At 42.9% G+C, this 23,787-nt stretch overlaps 1 protein-coding gene across 1 annotated transcript; it reads left to right on the top strand.

Annotated features, from left to right (window-relative positions):
- Nucleotides 1–1,738: 1,738 nt before the first annotated feature.
- Nucleotides 1,739–19,628, top strand: LOC144102350 (uncharacterized). The gene is made up of 6 exons (XM_077635642.1): nucleotides 1,739–1,837; nucleotides 3,109–3,258; nucleotides 5,866–5,891; nucleotides 8,968–9,032; nucleotides 13,361–13,462; nucleotides 19,390–19,628. Exons 1-6 carry the CDS (start codon nucleotides 1,739–1,741, stop codon nucleotides 19,626–19,628), a joined length of 681 nt encoding a protein of 226 aa, XP_077491768.1.
- Nucleotides 19,629–23,787: the final 4,159 nt, after the last annotated feature.

Below are 23,787 nucleotides of genomic sequence, written 5' to 3' on the forward strand. Positions count from 1 at the left end.
GAGTTAAGGAGACAGTATAGGGCGTTGACCCCGTTGTGAATTAACCTAAATTTGGGACCTCCACCTTTGTTCGCTTGAATATAGAGTTAGGTGTTTGTAGATCCTTATATATAATATAATATATGGAGATCTTTGTATATAATATATTCTTGGCTAGAGTTCAGCATACTCTGCACGTCACATTCAATGCTTGCTTTGCCGCGCTTCAAGGAGGACGCTGGACCCATTTCGGTGAGAATAGGACATCCCAACAATATCCGCTAAAAAATCGTCTCCCAGCCGCCGCGTTGGCTAGAGGCCCGTACACTGTGCAATGTCAGTGCACGTTAAAGAACACCAGTGGGACGAAATTATCCACATAGCCTGTGTCGCTTTGGGACGTTAAACCCCATAAACTCTTAATAAATCTTACTCATCTGCTCGGAAATAGCTTCCATGATTTTTAAGATTTCAGGCACTGCTTCAGTAAGCCAAGTAGTCAGCCAACTATTTTGTTCGCACAGAAGGGAGGAAATATTGCACGACTACGATTACGCAACAGTATCTTGGGCAATGGCGTGAAAGCCAAAATCCACTTAGAGGAGCGCGTCGAGTTGAAGGGTTAGGCTACATTTGAGCGCCTCGAGGAAGGCAGCCAATATAAAACTTTTGGAATATTTTTACTCTATCACTGTTAGATAATAATAATGCCTTTATTGTCTTTTACAAGAATATGGTAGAGAGAAAGAGAAAGCTAGGATTCTAGATGACGAATTAAATCGCTTGATATTAGTAATAGAGATGTGAGGGCTATGGAAGCGCCAGGATATTTGTGCTGCCGAAGGAATTCGTCAGTCAGCAATATGAAAAGAGACCAAGTAGCCCCAAACCCACTATGGTGCTCACTGCTCCTAGCGACCACCCTGCTGCAGCGCTGTAAGGCAAGAGAGAGTCCCCGGTACATACGCCACGGAGTAACGCGATTTGATTGACGCTGCTGTTCGCTGCCTGCGGATGCTCGATTCAGCAATGGCACGAGAAATTATACAAAACGGTTGAGGCAGGGCAGCGAGGGTAATTGTGTTTTCTAAATTCTAAAAACTGCAATCGATATTACGGTAACCTACATGACTCTAGAATTCAGCAGGAAAGAAATAACAGCTGAAGAGTTACGTATTCAATATTATCTTGAATTATTTTGATGTAGAGGGGTTTAAAGCGCAAATAAAGACAAGAAATAGAGAGGTGACACACACACACACACACACACACACACACACACACACACACACACACACACACACACACACACACACACACACACACACACACACACACACACACACACACACACACACACACACACACACACACACACACACACACACACACACACACACACACACACACACACACACACACACACACACACACACACACACACACACACACACACACACACACACACACACACACACACACACACACACACACACACACACACACACACACGCACGCACGCACGCACGCACGCACACGCACGCACACACAGGCGCTAACCTTAGCTAAAAAGATGTCGCAAAGAATGGAAGCTACACATAATTTCTCTGTTCCGCTAGAGTATATCTAGTGCCGCCCTCAATTCGGTTTTTATCGATAGAAGCGACTGCATCACTCCTTTACTTGCACTGCATCTCCGAATTTGGTGAATAACTTATTGTTTTTCTTTTTGTTAGGACTCTATTCCAAGAAATAAAATATGGCTGCTTGGGCAACTGTTATATGCCACGTTATTCTTCAAGCTGTGCTCAGTGCACGAAGTTTCGGCTACGTGGAAGGAACCTACTCTCCATTTGAGGTATGTGCTGTTGCTCTGTGCATATAGTGCACTAGTGCTTTAGTACATAGGCTCGTGTTGACTTTTTTGGCATGATTTCTTTGCAACAAAGAAATTTATATAGAACACATAAACGCTTAGAGCATACAGTTAGCTTGTGCCTTGAAAGAACTCGGGAGGTAGTCCGCCGGTGGGCAGCACATCTGAATCGACTCCGGATTGAACCATTCCCGGCTGACGTTTATATTTACGCAATGCACAAAATATGACATGCTGACATTATTCGAACGGAAAAATTCTTCGAAATAAAAATACTCCCGGGAAACAAATCAGTTAGCTATAGTCTTGTTGTTTCGTGGAAATAATGATGGATAAATACCCCTGTCAATGTTTAGTTTCCTTTCGCGACAGCTATAGTCTTGTTGTTGCAAGCGCTCATCAAAATTGTTGCACATCGTTGGACTCAGATGCGAACCAAGACGATACGTAAGGTTTTATTGCTGACCTATTCTGGGAAGGTTCATAAAGGTTTCTTCTGCTTTTTGTAGGTATGTGACTATAATGACCTTGCTTTGATCGCAGTATTTAGAAAGAAGAGCGATGAACATGCTTCTACTTTCCGCATTAGTCTCGACATTCAATAACATAGTGTCGGTTGTCTTCTGCACAGCTATAACAGAGGCAAAAGCCCCACGCAGAGCAAATTTTTATTTTCTCGTTATTTCTATATTTGGGCCTCACAGGAGACTACGGCTGTAAGGTATAAAAATGCTAAAACAAACAGCGAGAATCAGCACCATGTGAGATACTGCAAAAGCTAAACGAAAGGCATAGTAAACGTTTCTCAGCTAGCAACAACGGAATTCAAAACTTTTTTTTTTTCAAAGAGAAAGCTCAAGTGGGAACCAATAGCATCTCCTACTTTCTGCATTGCACAAACTCTATTTGAAGAAGTTAGTATGAGGAATGATATGTGAAATATTTATATTATGAGGCCTTTTCCGTGATAATGGTTTAAAAATAATTTAAATAGCTACCCGTGTCTAATATGAAGGGGCACTCAATACCGCGTGTAATAACATATAAATGTTCAATACGACAATTTGAGGGGAGTAACTGAGCGTCAGATGAGGTGGTTAGAAGAAAGGTGAACAATATGTCATTTCGTAGCAATATAAAACAGATCATAAACCGATTAAAATTTCTTTGCCTCCACAAGCTTGTGGCGATTCCAAATGATGCAGCCATATTCCAGAACTAATAGTTCAAATACATTTCTATTTTCACTCTAGTTCCTGAAGAGCGAAAAGCCTATTTTTCTAGTCGCTTTTAGCGGCGATGCATTGCCGGCCTCACCGTCCTTCATCTGCGTCAACTCTACATTTTCGGGGGAATCGCAGGACAACATTACACACAGGGTGCAATACCAAGGTCCGGACGACGTAAGTGACACACTATGCATTCTCATGTTTGCTGAATTTTTAACTTGTTCGCTACATCTCAGAGACACGACTCACAGTTGTGAAACTGTGCAGTTGCTCTCATTTTTCATCTCTGCAACTAGAAATATTGAGCACAACGACTGCTTGTGGGTCATACATTTAGCCGCATGCCTGTTAGTAATTTTCACTCTTTCTGAATTTAATGTGCTGCTGCTACTTTATTAACAAAAAAAAATTCTTTTGGATTTTTAGGAAAAAATACCGCCTGTTTATTCTAACAAAAAAAAAACGTTAAATTGTGTTATCAGTTTTTTACCTGACAACTACCATTAGAGTTTCTTTTATTCTCCAATGCTAAGAATAAGTGTCGCCATCTTCCTTTCACAATATTTTGTGCGACACTTTCAAGGCATATATCCAATTCGACGGTACGGTTAATGGGGGTTGAACGTCCCAAAACACCATACGCTGTGAGGTACGCCGTAGTGGAGGGCTCCCGAATAATTTCGACCACCTCGGGTTCTTGAACGTGCACTGACATCGCACAGTACACGGGGCTCTAGAATTTCGCCTCCATCAAAATTAGACCGCAAGGGCCGGTATCGAACCCTCGCGTTTAAAAGCGTACATAATCAAAATGCTATTTAAGGCTGAAAAAATACAGCAATACTTAATATTGATGTTCAATTTCCTGCGCTTCTTTGACAGAAACAGGGTATACTTGCAAACTTCCTGTGGCTAGGAGCTTTGAGATAACTTTGCAGCGAAATATCAGTCTGCTAATACAAAATCACTCTGTTCTTTCCAATGGTTTATTCAAACTCAAATGCCTGAATTTGAGATGTCCTCTGAAGTTACCTATAGATCACGGGTGTTCTGTAGTCTGCTTAAAATCATGGTGATTTATACGAAATAAAACTAATCTGCCCCCATGAAAAACTGCATTCATTACTGAACCAAATAATTACCAGAGGACGTTATGAATATTGCGTACCTATTTCACTGCAAACCCATTTAGCTTAGATGTATTGCCCCTCAGGGGTATTGCATTGCCTTGGCATCGCGAAAACTGGAAAAGCACAGGTTGGGTGTTTTCTATGCACCGAATGTGAAGAGACGTCACACTGAAGCCGAAAAGATTGAATGCTGCGCTGATATAAACAAAAACACAAATTTAAAATGGCTGTTTTTCTGCGCCTAAAACAATTCCAAGTGCATCAAGTGGGTTCTTGATTAGAATTGCGGGGGAGGAGGAAAGGCAGGAATTTTAACGGGAAGAATAACCGGTTTGCAACCATGAATGGAGGGAAAGGGGTGAGCTGATAATTGGAATTGCGATGCTCAGATAAACGAAGCTGGTATTTAATCCTAGAAACGGTTTTAATATTGGGAGTATTATGTTTAGTTATGTAGAATGAATGCCATTGAGTGGTTCTGCAGCGCACAAGTAATAAAAAGCGAGCCGATTACTTACTAATCTATTCTAAAACTTCATTAACGCAACTCGAGGCGACGTTCTCTCTATGTCTCTCGAGTGAGTAGAGTAATGCGAAATACAACCCGCAAACGACAAGAGCCTCCCATTGGTTACGATAAACTGCAAGAACAATTTCAGGCGGTAGATGAAGGTGGCATGGCTGGTGATGTGGGAAAAAAGTAAATAACAGAACCAAGGCGCCGAGGCGCAGTTCCACTTCGTATTTTTTTCTGGCCCGCTCAGGTCTGAGTCGGAAGACAAAACATGAAGAGTTGAAATTATTCGGCGATATCTTTGGCGCTTGTGCTTGTGGTGTAAACAAAGAGGTCTTGAAGGAGGTTATGTGTTGTTCAGTGCAGACATACAAATATTTTGCTCTACATACTCTCGATACAAGTCGTTTCAGGACCTATGCAAAGCTAATTGGCCGTAGGAATTCTGTCAAGGCGCCTAACGTGTGGTTGTTCCAGTGCAGAAAATTTAAGGTTGAGATTTAGACGGTCAATCTTTTTTCATGTGAGCCAGGTGAGGGGAAGTTATTTATTGGTTTCAGAGAAAAACACCATGGTTTAAATGTTTATATGCTGTGGCTTGGGCAGGCAGCATATCGAAAAGATAGAAAAATACACTTGATTAGAAACAGTATATTCTCTTAGATGACAACTCACCATGTGTGGTGATTGGAAGAGAGATGTCTTCAGATAATATCACGTTCTTTAAACTCAAATTGTGAAGCTTTTGTTGACTTTCAGGACAGCCCACTAGGATGCGTCAGTTTCGTTTTCCACTAAATCTGGCACCATGCCACATATGCAGGCTCCCGGTGCATGTGGGAGTTTGTTGCGTTTGTGCTGCCATAAGATGTACTGATGTGGACGCTGAGTTATTACTGAGGAGCTGAATACGAAAAAAACAAAATATCAAGTAATTTTTAATGGAAGCACTGAAGTCATTTTGTGTAGGCTATACCGAAAAAAATGTACTGTAGGATAAAACAGCTGTAGAAAGAATGAAGAAACAGAGAGGCACGCTGGGTCGTCGACATTTTACTGCTTTTTATTCCAACGGTGCCAATCAAACTTGCCTAAGCACTGCAGCTTCTAACAAACCAATTACGTTTTTTTTTTCAGAAAAACCCTGAAGAATGGCAGCCCAAGTGCGTAAAGTATTAAAACTCTCAATACTGACTGTGATAATGGAAACGAGGCTATGTGTTAGGAGTACTGTATTGATGACAAATAACTGTTACTTCCTGGCGTTATTTTCTAAGGCGTCTCACAACACAGGCTATTTTCTCATTAATCTGCACAGGCGTATAGCTGATGCCACCGGAAAATAACTCTGGAGATAGCACTTAAGAGTTATACAATTCCACATCTGGCGCACCTTGGTTGTACATTAGCATTCGATTGCAACAAAGGAAAATACATATGCGCGATTGCTTACAGAGGCATGAATTTAGAGTGCCCATTTAAAACTTCGCATAACAGAGCAGGTGGTTTGGTGACAGCTTGCGTTGGTTCACTAAGATCAGTACAGTGTTTACCAGCCACTTTAGAACCAAGACCACTTACCAGCTTCGGCAGTTACCTGTGCTTAAAGTATAAGACTATTTGTATACGACCATTTTCAACAATTCTTATAGCATAATTATGGCTACAGACTAATGGAAGGAAATTGTTGATCGAATTTCGACAAAACGCCTTTCCAAAAGCAGAACTGAAAATTTGCCTCTGTTTGCTATAATAGGAACAAAAAATTTATGCTTTCAATTACCTCGCTTTATGCTTCACTAAAGGTCCTATGAGTTTCCTATATTTATTTTGAAGCATTAATACCACATCAAGTAGCAGCCAACTTGAACGATGAGCAGACCTTTATAGTGAATACCAAACAAAGCTTATCCAAAGTTACTCAGTATTGATGCTCGTAAAACCGCTACTTCATTTCTGACGAGAAACATGAAGACTTTAGCAATCAACACAGTGTAGTAATACATATCTTGGCTGTACTGGCTTTAAATAACAAAAAGTTTGCACAATTAAGAGTGTGAATTCAGCACTTCGGACGAAAATATAATATAAACTCCTCCTCTCTTTTGAGAAAAACTATTTCCTTTCACATACAGTTATCCTCTACAACGATATTAATTCGGACATTGAAAAAGACCATAACTGATAAGCAAGAACATGTACTAGAGCTCCAATACCTTAATTGAGACTCACTGCCAGTAAAGCAAAGATCCTCAGTATTTGCTGATCGTTTTGGTCTTCTGCATAATAGTGTATTAAGTAAGGGGAACAAATTCCTCTGAAGACGTTACCAAAACGCTGCGTAATCAGGGCCAAAATTACAGTTCATTTTATGGATACTGAAGAGTATGCAGTGAATACTTTGAGGTAAAAATTTCCTCTCGCTAGATTAAAATTTTGAAAAATTTAGGTACCCAGAGCATTAAGTAATCAAATCGGAAATAACTAAGTGCAAGTACAGAATGCCGAATTCATCTTTTCTAATACACGATTTGTTTTTTCCTCGCTATCATAACGTCACTTTTACCATCAACTGGACATTCATGCTTGTTTTATTGCATTTTTTCAGTAATTATGTGTAATGCTATTAAATTTTTCGAAAAAATTACCTGAAAAAAAGGATGCAAAATGAATTTTTTTGCAGGCTAATAAGACCGCATGATTCAGTAGCTTGTTATTGTGTTGTGATTGCAACATCGCAGAAAATAGAGCGAGTCCTGAAAAAGCTAGTTCATATAGTGTATGGTCGACACGTTGCCTTACATTTATTTGATTACAATTCACTTCTTCGTAATTTTCCACTTATTTCTTTGTTAGCGTGCAAGGAAAAGCCGGGCATCGTTTCCTTTAAAAGGTGCTGCATGATACTAATGATGGCCCTGCAATGCAATCAGCAGTTTTTATCAGAGTGCGGTCGCGTAGAAGATCTAGACTACAAGCTCCATTTTATTCTAGACGGTCTGGTCACACTAGTCCAATCAGCACAATCCTCCCCTGTGCAACTGCACACACTGCGATATTTTTTCTCACTTTTTACGATTACCATTTTCCTCGATGTTTGTTTCATCCAATGGCGCGGGACCTGAGTTAGCTGCCTTTTGATAATAGTAAAATCCGCTATCATCTTTACTTCCTTTCGAAACTATGTCCAGTCTAACTTTTAACGCGTAATCTGGAGTACTTCTTGCAGTGTGCGCACTGTTTGTGTGCTGACGTGCTACTAACAGGAAAGTGTAAAGAATCGAAATAAAATAAACAAATAACACTAGTAAAGAGTTATAAAGCAAAAATGAAAAAATAAAGGTTGTGCTACAAATTGGCACAATCGTCTGAATCAGATTCACTGGAAACACATCAGTCTTACTTTACAGGCCTAAAGTTCTATCTGTAACGTTTTATGAATCTTATGTACATATCGTGCTGTATTGTCCTTTCTCACTTAGGGAGGACTACTTTCAAACTACGCATTCATGTTTGGTATATGTGGCAAATATGCTGTGTTTGCCATATTTGGCCACTCCGCTAATACGCAATACCGATTAAAAAAGTTTTCATTTATGTTTTCATTCCTTTGTTCTCCATGTCTTATTACATTCTTCAGGGAACTGGAGTTGACTTAAAGAGTTCCAATTATATATGTACTTCCGATTACATTTCAGGCGGATTAACATTGCGCCGATTATATTTAACAAAGTTCTGTTCACTTATTTCTGATAGTATCGCTTGCCTTAAAATTACTAGTTACCATATTTTTTACCACTAGTTCAGCAAACAGCTTTCCTGTGTCTCACTCTTGGCTTGTTGCAAGTGAGAGATAAGCTTGTGACGCTCACGACGCGGAGCTTTTTACTCCTCTCTGATGTCAGCACGATAATATGAATGAAAAGATTTATTGTTACTTGGTTTTGTATTCATTTCTGCACACTAAACACTCTGCAACCAAATTTTTCTTGTCCGAAAACGCTGCATAACATATAGGTTAGGCTAAAAAAGGTGAAGAATAAAATTGCAGCAAAGTTCGAAAAATCCAGGAAATATAGTTGCAGCTTTCGGTGCAATTATAATCAGGCTTTAATTTTTTTGGTTTTCTTGTCGATAGTTTTTATCATCGAATACAATCGAGAGGAGAACACGTTCTACATGTAGTACAGAAACCTAATTTGTTTAAATTTTCACACTGGTGCCTGCAATTTTTTTCAGGCACGTAGACGTCACTTTCAAAATACTCGACTCGGAAAAATCAAGGCCAACTCTTGATATTTTGGGTGAGTATAACAAATAATATTACCACTCATAATTTTCACCAGTGGGGTAGTAGTACATTGCATCCTTTCCGCATACGTCACGCAAAACAAAATATCTAGTATTGGACATAGCAATACAAGGACATGCATATTGTCGAAGGTTAATTACAAATTACAGAAACACGTCCGTAAATGCAATGTCTGTGCAAACCCTCTAAACAATTATCGAAAGCAGTATACCTGATGGTAGTAGATGTACATACGCTTCAAAACTTTGCGCGATTGACAACCTACTGACACAACCTTTCATCGCAGTATCAGGAAACAAAATCCATTTTTCTGCTTATACATCCCAAACTGGTAGATACAGTCTAGTCACAAAATTTTTATTACTTTGGTTCCACTTAAAATTGTTTTTGTTATTCAACTCTGGCATTTCCTCCTGCCTCTGGTTTTCATCCTTTTTGTTGGACTCAGGTTTCACTCTCGTACTCGGGCACCCACTTTTTCTGCTTGAACTTGTGTTCTGTTGCTTGCAGAGGCATCAACTCCTTGCACTGATACCAATAGTGAGTTTCTTGCGAATTACATTAATGCTAGCACGCATCTCATGGATTCTAGCGCTAGGGTTTCAACCAATTTCGTACGTCCCCGGAGCTATAAGTCTTTAGCCCAGCACGCGAATCTGTCTGAGCTCTGAATATTCATATTCCATTGTAGTACGAAAAAAAACAGATAATTTGCACCGTCCACTGGTGGAGTCCAACTAGCGAAGAATTACGGAAGTGACTATTGCGATGACCGGACTGCGCTCTATCGCTGGACGGTGAACTGGCATCTGTAATATTTAATCTTGGCATTCCTGTGGTAGCGCATTTTTCGGGCAATAAACTACGTCATGTCCTTGTCAAAGGCGCAAAACGTCCTTCACTAACACCTTCGCACCGAGACTTTCATTTACTTCGCACAAAGCCCCGGCTCACTCGCATACCATTGTCGGCAGCACAATTACGCTGTCGCCATACGCGCCGGTGCCTGACACACTTCGTCAGGTGGCGAGAGATTGCCCTGGATACAGGAGGCGTATCGTCCCCAGACAGACTCAGCCGCTTCCGAGCGAAGCAGAGGGGGCATCAGTTAACACGTGCAACGTTACGCGCTCCGCCTGTAATTGCAGGATCGTAATTGCGCACTGGCAGACAACGAAGGTCAATCCCTATTTTCAAATGAGATTACAAGATTTGCAAGGACACTACAAAACGTTCGGCCTATATCAATTACATGCATTATTTGCAACATGCATAAGCAGATCATTGCATCAGACATTTATAATACCACTGAGAAAAAATTTTATATACAATCTAGGCGTCAGAAAAAAGTGTCATTTCGACACGCTGCTGCTACTGATCTGCACTTTTGTATGGACTGAAGAGACAGATCGACTGCATTTTTTAGCTTTCTCCGTAAGCACTCGACGGCTTTGCCCACTTCGGCGGAATCTCGCAGATGTCCTCTTTTTTTTTAACTTCAAACAGCATTTTTATCAATGCAAGCTTGTGGTTTTTACTTTCCCTACCGGTTAATTTTCATCAATAAATTCGCCTGATGCCCTTTTAATTCCGGCTCTGGTGTCATACAGCTTCGGCTGCCACTGTTTCCCAGGAAGGTAACGACGTACCGTTAACGAATCATCACGCATAAAGCCTTTTGTAGCTTAAAGCGTTATTTCCAACGCTATAATTCCACTAATTAAAACCATGGCCTCCAAAGTGATCTTAACGTCGTAAGTAATTAATTAGCGATCATTAAATAACATGAACTGGCAGAAATAAACGCTGCTTTTCTTCAGCCGTACAGATTCAACCTCCAACTTCTCATAAAACACGAACATTCTTGTATGTTGCACTTAACACTATGTATTTGCCTCCTCACAGTTGTATATGGCAGACCTAACAGTCTACTGCTGTCAGCGACATTTACTTTTGTTAATTCGGTGCCTACACGAGGATAATTTATACACAATACCTCCGCCTGTTCGAAACAGCGCTATCAGGTTTTTATCAATAACAGTAGCCGTAATGCAAGCACCGGAAGATGTAGGAAAGAAAAATAGAGAGCAATATAAAAACCTTGTGCTCTTGCGCTATTTAACCGCAGATGCCCTTCCGCAAAAAAAAAATCATCATCATTAGCTTAACAAGAAAGAACCAGTTCACAATTGGCAGTGGTAAAGGATACTTAGGGCAGGTAGTGGCAGCTGATCCGGGTCAAAAGAGGGGTGTAACTAGAAGAATAAGGATGGGGTGGAGCGCCTATCGCAGGTTCTCTCAGATCATCGATTTCAGTTTACTAATATCCCTCAAGAGAAAACTGTACGACAGCTGTATCTTTCCGGAACTCACCTACGTGGCAGATACGTGGAGGCTAACGAAAAGGGTAAAGCTTAAGTTAAGGACAACGCAGCGAGCCATGTAAAGAAAAATCATAGATGTAACGCGAAGAGACCGTAAGGGGCAGAATGGGTGAGGAAACAAACGTGGGTTAATGACATCCTACTCGAAATCAAGAGGAAGAAATGGGCTTGGGCAGGGCATGTAGTGCGCTGGCACGATAACCGCTGGCCTTTAAAGGTAACGGAGTGGATTCCAAGAGAGGAAAAGCGTAGCAGGGGGCGGCGGAAGGTTAGGTGGCAGGTGAGATTAACAAGTTTGCAGGCATATGGTGGGCGCAGCTGGCAATGGAGAGGAATAAATCGAGAGACATGGGACAGGCCTTTGCCCTGCATTGGGTGTAGTCAGGCTGATATATATATATATATATATATATATATATATATATATATATATATATCAGTCTGACTACACCCATATATATATATATATATATATATATATATATATATATATATATATATATATATATAATCAAAAATTGAAGAAACATAACAGGATTCTATTCACGACGTTTCGGCTGGCGGACCAGCCTTTTTCGGGTATATATATATATATATATATATATATATATATATATATATATATATATATATATATATATATATATATATATATATATATATATATATATATATATGTATCTTCCTTCAGTCCTTCCTCTGCCCCCATTGAAGATTAAAGAAACGTCAAGAAACTTGTGGGAAATATTCCTAAAAAATATTAAAATGAGGAAATGTGTTAGAACTACATTTGTAAGATGAAAGACATGCTTGATGTCAAAACTTTTATTCCTTCAGCGTCGAAGGTTTTACTGTTGTTTAAAACTGAAATGATGATTTATGTTCGTGCGCCATCGATGAAGGTGAAAAAAACTCTAGCACGTGTCCTGAGTTTCATTAATCTAATGGAATGCGGGTAATGAGTGCAGTTAAGAATAAAACTGAGACATTCGTTCTATGCTGCGGCTAACTCATTACGCATGGTAGGTCTACCTAAGTAATGTTATTGTGACCGTGAGGGTGCTCGTGCATTGGCTGGAAGTTACCAAAAATTAATCGTTTCCAGTGTACATCTGCACAATTACAGCATCGCCGCTGAAGCGACACAAAGGTTAGCGAGTCTTGCTTTTGTGTACGAGGCAATTTTTTCTTTCTGTGCTTTTTGTAAGCCTTTAGGTCTTCATGGTTTTTTATTCTTGAGGAAACACTCACACTTAATGTGTTTGTTGTTGATGGCTTTTTACTATCAGCAGTCATCCATCATTCCGGAGTGTTCAGACATTGTGTTTTATGTAGGGAAAACACTTGGAATAAATACTTTTACGACTACTTCACAAATATATTAATCTCATCAAGAAACCTTCCTTTCCTGTTGATTCTCAACAGCGCATGCACAGAAAGCTTCACAGCCAATGGAGCTTCAGTTGTATTTTGGCTGAACACGTGCACATACTGAATTTGCACTGCCTTTTGGGATTTTCTTTGGTGACGATTTCTCCGATGTCATCGCCTACAACAAAGATAGCGGAGTATTTCTGTTCAGACGAACGCACAGTTTATTTCATAACTTTTCAGATAAGCTTTCTATAGGCTTTTGTTATTGGTTTATTTATGACCGTGAAAGTTTGACAACCGTATGTTCATTATTTACACCTTTCATGCCAAATAATTTGAGACAATGCTATTCTTGCGTTTATTGCCCCAACCCTTGGCATGCTATGTTAATACTAACGGTGGGTTGTTTTAGCCATACTGCGCGTTATTTACTAGCATTATCTGTGCCAGAAGTCGCCTGTTCCTACAGCGAACTTCTGCGTTACATTCATCTCCATCCTTGCTTGTTGCTTGGCGTCTTGTGAAGAAAGAATGCATGTAATTGTTACCCGTCGATTTGCAGAAATGAGACCTCCGGTACAACCTGCATACCTGGGCAATTTCTCGATATTGCTAATAACTAAGCACTGCTTTATAGTGGGGGACAAGATGCTTGATGAAGTCGGTAAGTATATAACATCACCTCCTGTTATATTTTGCTGAGGAATTTTTAAGTGATCTTAATTGCCCCTAGAAATGTTGCTGCCTACAGCGTAAACAATCTTGAAAGAGTAAAAATGAAGCTGGAAGACTGAATTCAACAAACTACTTTGTCGTCCGGGATAGCTCTATGGGAAGTTTAACGATTTAAAAAGTGGAAAATGTCAGATGGGTGAAAATACTCGTAATGGTGATACCTAAGTATATTTATGACTGGACGAGGTCAACAGAGGACTTAGAGATTGTGTACGGGAAGATAAAATCATTTCGACGGCGGTGAAAACAGATTTGCTCATACTTGCTAGGATTCCGCGTTATCAGCCACTTTAAGCACAAGTTTCGCACATCATTTAGATATGCCTGTAAGGATTCTTGGTCACAGAGGTTAGTGACTGAAAGATAAATAACGCAGTCATCAGCAAACAAGCGGATATGACAAGGTACGTGCTGGGGCAAGGCGCTAATGTAAATGAGGAATAACAAAGGACAGAGGATGGAGCCCTGTGGGACGCCGGAGTTGACTCGAAGCCGGTGGGAGCGTTGGTTAGTAATGAAGAAAGACTGAGAGCGATCCGTGAGGATTTCTTTAATCCACGCATTGATGTTTGGGTGTAGGTTCAACTGGGAGAGGTTAAGAAGCAAGCTTTGATAAAGAAGCAAGCCTTAACGAAGTCTAAGAATATGGCATCAGTCCGTTGCTTAATATCAAGGTTGGCGTGAATGTCATGAAGAAAAAGGGCTAGTTGAGTTTCTCAAGGAAAAGTCTTGCGTAATCCATCCTTTGACGAATAGAAGTTATTGAAATCTAGAATGAATACGCTGTAAAAGACAAGTTCCATGAGTTCACAGGGTACACGTGTTAATGAATTAGGGCGATAATTAAGAGGTGAATCAGTAGCACCTGATTTGTGGATGGGAATGACCTTCCCCACTTTCCGGTCATCTGGTGTGCACACGTTTATAATATTTAATAACTGATATAACTATGAAGTATACTGGATGTAGCAGAGGTGGTTGTATATCGCAATAGTAGTGCAAAATCCATGAGGTAGATAGCACTGCTTATGTCTTAAAAGGAATGTTTCCAGAAATGCAACATCTGCGGATGTTTGGATTTGCTCTTCTGCACGTGTGCTGAGCGCGCCAATGTATACACTTGAAGCTCCCGTAGCTAACGTTGTTAACACTCAGGCAGTACTGCATGGCGGTTTATTTTTTTGCCATCTCTCTCCTTTCTTGTACAGAACTGTACAAAGCACTAGCCGGCCTATTGGCTGCGGAAAACAGCTCCTTTGAGTCATAGCTGCTGCCGTTCTTGCTGATGTGAGCAATGCTATGAATTTATTTAAGGCATTAATTTCATGCGCTCTCTTGAAACTGAAACGCTCGAATATTTCTTGTTCCTTTATATTATCATGAGCAGCAGACTTCTATTAACACTGTTAATGACGTTCCATCTGGTTTTCTAAGCTGTTTTTCAAGAACAGTGGGGACCTTACCGAATGCTTCTCGGAGAAGCCCGGCTGCTATTCTATGTTTTATCCCTGGAAAGAAGGCTTTTTGTCGAGCTTGGATTGTATTTAGAGCACTGATTGCATTCTTAACTACAAAAGCTAAAATGGAAGTGCAGCAATTGAATAAAGTTTCTGTGAGGCATTTCGAGGTAGTCCTCAGGAATCCGATTGAGCAGTAAACAGCTTTTCAATGGTAGATACCTCCTTTTTTCATGTAAGTCAACACGAACCAACGATAGCAAAACAAGGTATCCGATATGAAGGTATGAATGTCGCTGTAAGATGCAGTTTCAAATATGAAAGGTAGTCGTCTGTATACCTTGTCATTTTTTAGATTTTCTTGCCAGCTAGGGATCTCTTGATCCAGTTTTGTACACCAGAAAGGTACACATCACACAACACAGGTGCAGCAGACGGCCTATACAAATTCCATCCACCACCGCGGTTGTTCGTGCGCATTCTCGTCGGCTGCTAACCCGAAGGACGCGGCGATCACATTTCTATAGAAGCGAAATACTAGAGACGCGTGTCCTCTATCATTTAGAGCTAGATGCGATACATGGTGACAGCCTTGTGGTATAGATTCCTATGATGACGCAGCTCTATCCACGACAGTTTTGAAGCGTGCAGAATCACCGATGAGCGCTTAATGGTTTGGGAAGACCATCTGAGGCGTGAACGGTGCGCACAAAGAATGACTCATGGTTTGAGAAGACCATCTGAGGCGTGAACGGTGCGCACAAAGAATGACTCATGGTTTGAGAAGACCATCTGAGGCGTGAACGGTGCGCACAAAGAATGACTCATGGTTTGAGAAGACCATCTGAGGCGTGAACGGTGCGCACAAAGAATGACTCATGGTATGAGAAGACCATCTGAGGCGTGAACGGTGCGCACAAAGAATGACTCATGGTTTGAGAAGACCATCTGAGGCGTGAACGGTGCGCACAAAGAATGACTCATGGTATGAGAAGACCATCTGAGGCGTGAACGGTGCGCACAAAGAATGACTCATGGTTTGAGAAGACCATCTGAGGCGTGAACGGTGCGCACAAAGAATGACTCATGGTTTGAGAAGACCATCTGAGGCGTGAACGGTGCGCACAAAGAATGACTCATGGTTTGAGAAGACCATCTGAGGCGTGAACGGTGCGCACAAAGAATGACTCATGGTTTGAGAAGACCATCTGAGGCGTGAACGGTGCGCACAAAGAATGACTCATGGTATGAGAAGACCATCTGAGGCGTGAACGGTGCGCACAAAGAATGACTCATGGTTTGAGAAGACCATCTGAGGCGTGAACGGTGCGCACAAAGAATGACTCATGGTATGAGAAGACCATCTGAGGCGTGAACGGTGCGCACAAAGAATGACTCATGGTTTGAGAAGACCATCTGAGGCGTGAACGGTGCGCACAAAGAATGACTCATGGTTTGAGAAGACCATCTGAGGCGTGAACGGTGCGCACAAAGAATGACTCATGGTTTGAGAAGACCATCTGAGGCGTGAACGGTGCGCACAAAGAATGACTCATGGTTTGAGAAGACCATCTGAGGCGTGAACGGTGCGCACAAAGAATAACTCATGGTTTGAGAAGACCATCTGAGGCGTGAACGGTGCGTACAAAGAATGACTCATGGTTTGAGAAGACCATATGAGGTGTGAACGGTGCGCACAAAGAATGACTCATGGTTTGGGATGACTATCTGAGGCGTGAACGGTGCGCACAAAGAATGACTCATGGTTTGAGAAGACCATCTGAGGCGTGAACGGTGCGCACAAAGAATGACTCATGGTTTGAGAAGACCATCTGAGGCGTGAACGGTGCGCACAAAGAATGACTCATGGTTTGAGAAGACCATCTGAGGCGTGAACGGCGCGCACAAAGAATGACTCATGGTTTGAGAAGACCATCTCAGGCGTGAACGGTGCGCACAAAGAATGACTCATGGTTTGAGAAGACCACCTGAGGCGTGAACGGTGCGCACAAAGAATGACTCATGGTTTGAGAAGACCATCTGAGGCGTGAACGGTGCGCACAAAAAATGACTCATGGTTTGGGATGACTATCTGAGGCGTGAACGGTGCGCACTAAGAATGAATCGTGAAACATAGTTGCGCGGGCACGTGGTGCGAGGTGTTCAATGCACTGGTTGGATGAGCTGACTTGTACGGGGTGACGTGTGAAAAAACTTACGTTACAGGCAGAGGCGTGGAATCCGGTGGCGAAAAGCGAGAGGAGGCAGTTGTAACTAAGATTTCAAGACATAAATGCTTCAAGGGTACATGTAGTTCGAGAGAACGAGACGAGTGCCACGGATGTGTACAGAACCAATGGCTTTGTTAAGGTTACAGTGGTATGGATGAAAGTGAGCGCTGATATATTAAAATTTAAGAAGCACAAGGATAGTGTAAGCTTGTAGGTTTAAGACGAACGTGACGCAGGCAGGTTGCGGTGGAAGTATCCAGCAGCTAGACAACAAGATTTAATTAAATGCTTTACGTGCCAAGAATATATGTTAAATCACTATTGAGGTGATCACCAAGGCACTTATACGAACTGGTGTCTAATGTGCGCTCTTTTAATTTATAAAAGAAAACTAATCGCGGAATTTTAATCTGCTCTGTAAGGAAGGTAACTGTGGAAAGTTTCTGGAACGAACTGTATGAGAATTTACGTTAGGAGACTGCTCGCCACGCACGCTGCTATGTTATATTTCCCTATGTATGGCAGTTGTGTGGAGTGTGCCGTGTTACTCTGCAATGAGACAATGATGCAGGTCTCTGATTTTTTCATCTCATCACCAAGCCAATAATAAGGTGCTTGGAAGTTTCTTATCGGTGTTTCCGTTTTCAACCTTTTCGTTTACTCAATTACATTTAGGGTCCCACTGGCAAGTCGCAAAAAGCCAAGAGAGTGATACATTTCGTAAAGCTTTAAATGCAAAATCTTGCTTCACTGCTTCGCGGGAGACTAAGGAAAACAGTTCTGTGTCATAGCCTGACAGAGACTTCCGCTCGTTGATGCTCTGTGTTACTGGTAGAGAAATGTCGCCTCGAGTTTTAACGCGACAGCGTAAAAGGCCCCGTTACACAGAATATCCGGCGTCAGCGTTGTCGGCATTGGCGTTGCCAGCGTTGGCGATGTGAGAGAAATACCACGAGCACGACATTAGGAGGTGGGGACCACAGAGCAACCTAGAATGAAGGTGGGCCACCTAGGTCACGTGTCCATGTAGCGTCATCACACTCTGCCCACCGCATTGTTTGCAAACTGTCAACCATGGCAGGTAAATATTGATTTGTCACTCGGGAACAGCTACCTGGGGCGCACAGGGCATACATCTTGGAGCACCTGCCATCGCAATGCAATAGCCAGTCGCTTAACCGCTCCGCCATTGCGTCAGGAGGGGTATGAAGACTCACAGGGATCTATGACTGCAAATTAGCGAATTACCATGTGTGTATCCGACAATTAAGCCACTAGGCTATCACCTCATACACTTAAGATGGAGTTTAGGTTTCCTCTACTGTTTGTGTTTGTGTTTCGAAAGCTTGAGGGGAGTGTTAGATAGCTTGTAGCAGAAATTATTCCAATTGTGCACTTCGACAAATGGCAGTTTAGTGCGGTATATTAAGCTCTTGATTTAGGAAACCCCCGCTATTTAATCTTGTGCGCTGTGGGCTGCGTTATTGCGAGATCTGATGCTGCGCATATATATTGTGGTTTCTGGACTTGGTGATCCCTTTTTGTATTTTGCTTGGTAGCTCAGTCAAGAAGCATTTCGCGAACAAATAATGACAGTCATGGCCAGAATAGGGGCACCAATTTCAAATCCTTTGTTCGGGCTTTTTAGGTTTTTATTTATTATGAATGCTAATAATATTATCTTCGGTTTTTTTATCTTTCAGGCAAACAAAGATGCATAGTTTGGGGCGCCGAAAATACGTATAGTAGTTTGACGCATGCTTGCAAAACCACATTTAAAGCCAATTGTCACGAAGGAGTGGAGATTGAAGAAAAAGACGTTGAATATTGCACGTAAATAGAATATTCTCGCGTAGACTTTACAGGAAGCTGACAAGCACTGACATTATGATGTGAATAATAAACTGCTTATTTGGACTGTGTGTTGTCTTCTAAAGAAGAATCATAGCGGCGATAGCAAACAGTGCGCTTGGCAACCGTCGAAATAAGAATGACGAAAGCTTTTGAATGCTCTCAACCCTCACTGCGGACTCCAAGCAGCAGCTGGGGAAGCCGAAGAGACGGCTATAGCTTTTGAACGGGTGTACATTGATGCTAATTACATTAGTAGTGAGTCAAAAATCGGCATTCTAAACTGTTCCAGGGCCATGGTTAATCCCCCTGCACAGTGCCTGCTGCACACAACAACCACCCCACAACGCACATAAAGCCTGCGCCCTCGGTAAATCTCGGCAACGAAGCCGCCGACTTCTTAACCCGAAAGCGTAGAAACAAGGCACTGGTGGACCTCGTTGGAGATTTCTCGAACAAGTGTATGCACTCGTTGTCTGAGCTCAACGGGAACTTCCGCACTGAGAGCCCCATCTACCAGCCACGCCACACACCCCTCACTACAAGAGGAAAGTGACCTGGCGTCGCCTGCAGACGCGAAGACTGCCTACAATAACTCGTCTCCCTAAATTAAGGCCGGTATCCCCATGCGCACCTTATGCCACCCCCCCCCCCCGCCCCCGCCCAAAGGCCAACCTGGGGTGGGAAATCGTGCTGTTGTCGGTGATGGGAGCAACGCGCGAGACGACCGCAGGGATCACGAAGGTTGACGAGCCAGCACAGAGTGATGATCAGTTGCGAAGATGAATGGACGTGTGAGCTAAACCGCTCTACAGGGAATATCAGTTTAAGATATTCCTGTTCACCGACGGTATAGTTCCGCTCAGGCTTGTTAAGTAACGGCTCGCTATGCAATAAGATGCTATAGCTCGTCGCAGCGTTGCCCAAGAACAGCACCAATGCCAACTCCACATGCATCCGTGTGAACTTCGGTTGGAGTCGAAAGGTCAAATTGCTCGAAAACAGGACGCGATGTCAGGAGGAACTTCAGCTGAAGAAACGAGGCGTCGCACGCGGGAGTCCCGTCAAAAGACACGCCATTCTGTTAAAGGTGCGTCATTGGGCCGAAGCCATCGGTGAAGCGGTCGATAAAACAGCGAAAATGAGAGCATAGCCATAGGAAAATGCGGAGCTCTGTGACATTCTATCGTAGCTTACAGGAGAAAAAGCGACAGTATTCTGGGAAGTCAGGCCGCATGCCCTGATCGTCGTCGAGATGACCGACATTCAACGCTTGGCGCTCGCAAAACCGGCACTTCATTGAATTGAAGATGGTTTATGATTTATGATGGTTTCACGTCCCAAAGCGACTCCGGCTATGAGGGTCACTGTAGTGAAGGGCTTCGAAAATTTCGACCACCAGGGGTTCTTTAACGAGCTCCGACATCGCACAGTACACAGGCTTCAAGATTATCGCCTCCATCAAAATTCAACTGCCGTGGCCCGAATGGAACCCGCGTCTTTAGGGTCAACAGCCAAGCGCCATAACCACTGAGCCACTGCGGAGCTCATTGCATTGAAGACCAGACCGACGTGATGCACAAAGTAAAAGACAACAGCTAAGTGTTCATTATACTCATCAAAGATCTTCGCAAAAAGGACGACGTCATCGAGGTAGCGCATAAAATTGTCCCATATGAATTCACGCAAGACCGTATCCATAAATAGCTCGAAGGTGGTAGGCACATTACAAAATTCGATGACCGCAACCCCAAAATCAAAAGGACCGTCCAGCGTGATAAAGAACTTTGTTTTATTTATGCTATGATGCACAGGAATCTACCAGTAGACGAATATGAGATTGACATCAGAACAGGATGGAGCGGCAGAAAGGCAGTTTATGGCATTACCTGTACGAGGTTGCGTGTATACGTCTTTTTTCTTGATCGAATACAGACGGCGACAAAGCGCACAAAATCGCCACGTGCCATCCTTTTAGCGCACTACAATTACAGGAGCCACCCAAGGGCTCGATGTCGCCTGGCCTTTGTGGAGCAGATTCTGAAATTTTTCGTGAATTACCTTGCCTTCTCTGGCGACACAGGATAAGGCTTTCGGCGGGTCCAGTAGGAAGAACCGGTGTCAGTGGTGTGACGGATGGGAGAATTAGGAATAGAAGAAGTCTCACTGGTCTGGGCGAAGTAAAGACGAGTACTGGGGCAGAAGGCCCACCATTGTCCAGCATTCGGGGGAACTGACGGTGGGGTACTGACCATACGAGTATTTTTATATTCAGCAGACTCAGGCTGCACAGCGTAGGAGCTGCTAGTTTGCTTTTTAGATTCGCAAATTGTTCGACTCTGTTGGGGCCGCCGCGGTGGGTCAGTAGTTACTGCGCTCGGCTGCTGGCCCGAAAGACGCGGGTTCCATCCCGGCCGCGCCGGTCGAATTTCGATGGAGGCGAAATTCTAGAGGCCCGTGTGCTGTGCGATGTCAGTGCACGTAACAGAACCCCAGGTGGTCGATATTTCCGGAGCCCTTCACTACGCGTCCCTCATAGAGTGAGTTGCTTTGGGACGTTAAACCCTCATAAACCAAACCAAACCATTACCGCAGCGGAGAGCGCATCTTGTCCACAGGAGGCAAGTTTCAAGCTGGTTGGGAAAAAGGCTGTCTCCGTGGAAGATTTATATACAACCATGCGCTGCCGTGAACAACTGATATTTTACAGTGCGGGAAAATGACATTCCTCTTCACGCAGATGGAATATGCGGGTAACTAGTGCTTGAAACTTGTCACTGTGGCGAGGTGATGACATCTGAAAGCACACTGCAGACCACGACTAAACGACAGTGTCTCGGAACGCACGAAAATACAGTTTCCTCGTCGCAAGGACGTGTCAGCTGGCCGGGAACCACGCTTCGCTCAAAATGAACCGCTCCACTCCGATAGTCAACCGTAGCGCTACACATTTTCAACAACTAGATCCCGAAATTGCGGTATGAGTATATCGGTGGAGAACGTTCGAAGATACAGCATCAAGGGACGCATAACATGTATTCTTTAGTAATCAGAGGTGGAGGTACACCGGCACTTAGCTGACGTCAAGCGACCACACTTGCATAGGTCGCGCAGACCAGTTTTCTGGATGAGGGAAGGACGAGCGCCGTGGTGGTCACGGGGACCCACGCGTGCGGTGGGCCAGAGGAGGAGTTGCACTGCGATCTGACGACAAAGAAAGAACGGGTAAACTAGAATTTCAAAACATCTGATGCCGCAGCCGAGAGCGGAGACCACTGGGATGAAACAGGTGAGCAAGTTCGCAGCTCATTGAAGGTGGTAGACCCCTTTGGGTGGTCGGATCTCGCCTTGCGTAATCTTCGAAAATGGCCAGTCGTTAGTTGCTGTAGCTCAGACTTTTTTCGACGAGCGAGCTGGGACGTAGCGCGGTTGGGATCCCTGGGGCGCCCGGAAGCCCGCAACGTCTACTGCATTGGGAGTGAAGGGCTGTGTCTCATTCAGTGGGTATAACGTCGTCGTCATCATCATCATCATCATCATCATCATCAACTTAATCAGCCTGATTACACCCAGTGCCGAGCAAAGGCCTCTCCCTTGCCTCTCCAAATAACCCTGTCCTTTGCCAGGTGAGGCCACCGTATCCCCGAAGACTTCTTAATCTCATCCGCCCGCGTAACGTTCTGCAGCCTTTTGCTGCACCTGCCTTCTCTTGGAATCCACTCCGTTACCCTTAAGGCCCAACGGTATTTTTGCTATCGCAATACATGCCCTGCCCAAACCCATTTCTTCCTCTTGATTTCGACTGGGTTGTCATTACCCCTTTTTGCTTCACCCACTCAGCCCGCTTTCGGTGTCTTAAATTTAAACCTATCATTTTTCCTTGCATAACTCGCTGCGTTGTCCTTAACTTCAGCTGAATCCTTTTCGGCAGCCTCCAAGTTTCTGCCCCATTGGTGTGTACGTGTTGTAAACTTTTCTCTTCAGGGATATTGTTAAATTGCCATTCATGATCTTAGAGAACCTGTCATATGCGCTCCACCCATTCATTGTCTTCTAATTATTTTAATCTCATTATCCGGATCAATGGTCACTGCCTGTCCTAAGTAGACGTATTCCCTTACCACTTCCAGCCCCTACCTAACTGTTGTGAATGCTATTCCCTTGCTAGACTGTTGAATATTAGTATGGTTTTCTCCAAGATGTATTTCTAGACACACCTTTCTGCTCTGCCTGTCTAACTCATTGATCATGCTTTACAGCTCATCTCCTGAGAAGTAGCAAGGCAATGTCATTACCAAATCTCAAATTACTCAGGTACTCTTCATTACCTGTTATCACCCACTCTTCTCTATTCAGGCCTTAGAATACCTTCTCTAAACTGCCGGTGCAGAGCATTGGCGAGATCGCGTCTCCATGCCTGACAGTATTTCATATTGGAATTTTAATGCTGATTTTATGGAGGACTACGGTAGCTGCGCGGTTGCTATAGATACCTTCCCGTATTTTCACACAAGGCTCTGCTCAACGCCAACTCCGCAATGCCTGTATGACAGCTGAGGTTTCCAATGAGTCAAATGCTTTCTAGCAAACAATGAAAGCTATATATATATATATATATATATATATATATATATATATATATATATATATATATATATATATATATATATATATATATATATATATATATTGTTGGCTATATTCTGTGCATTTCT

The sequence above is a fragment of the Amblyomma americanum genome, chromosome 8 (assembly GCF_052857255.1).
Source record: "Amblyomma americanum isolate KBUSLIRL-KWMA chromosome 8, ASM5285725v1, whole genome shotgun sequence".
NCBI lineage: Eukaryota > Metazoa > Arthropoda > Arachnida > Ixodida > Ixodidae > Amblyomma > Amblyomma americanum.

Bases quoted from the DNA above. Each gene is read 5' to 3' on its own strand.
- LOC144102350 (XM_077635642.1), top strand. From the start codon at position 1,739: ATGGCTGCTTGGGCAACTGTTATATGCCACGTTATTCTTCAAGCTGTG. The intron at 5,892-8,967 runs GTGCGTAAAGTA...AATTTTTTTCAG, and splicing joins CCTGAAGAATGGCAGCCCAA to GCACGTAGACGTCACTTTCA. The intron at 13,463-19,389 runs GTAAGTATATAA...CCCCCTGCACAG, and splicing joins CAAGATGCTTGATGAAGTCG to TGCCTGCTGCACACAACAAC.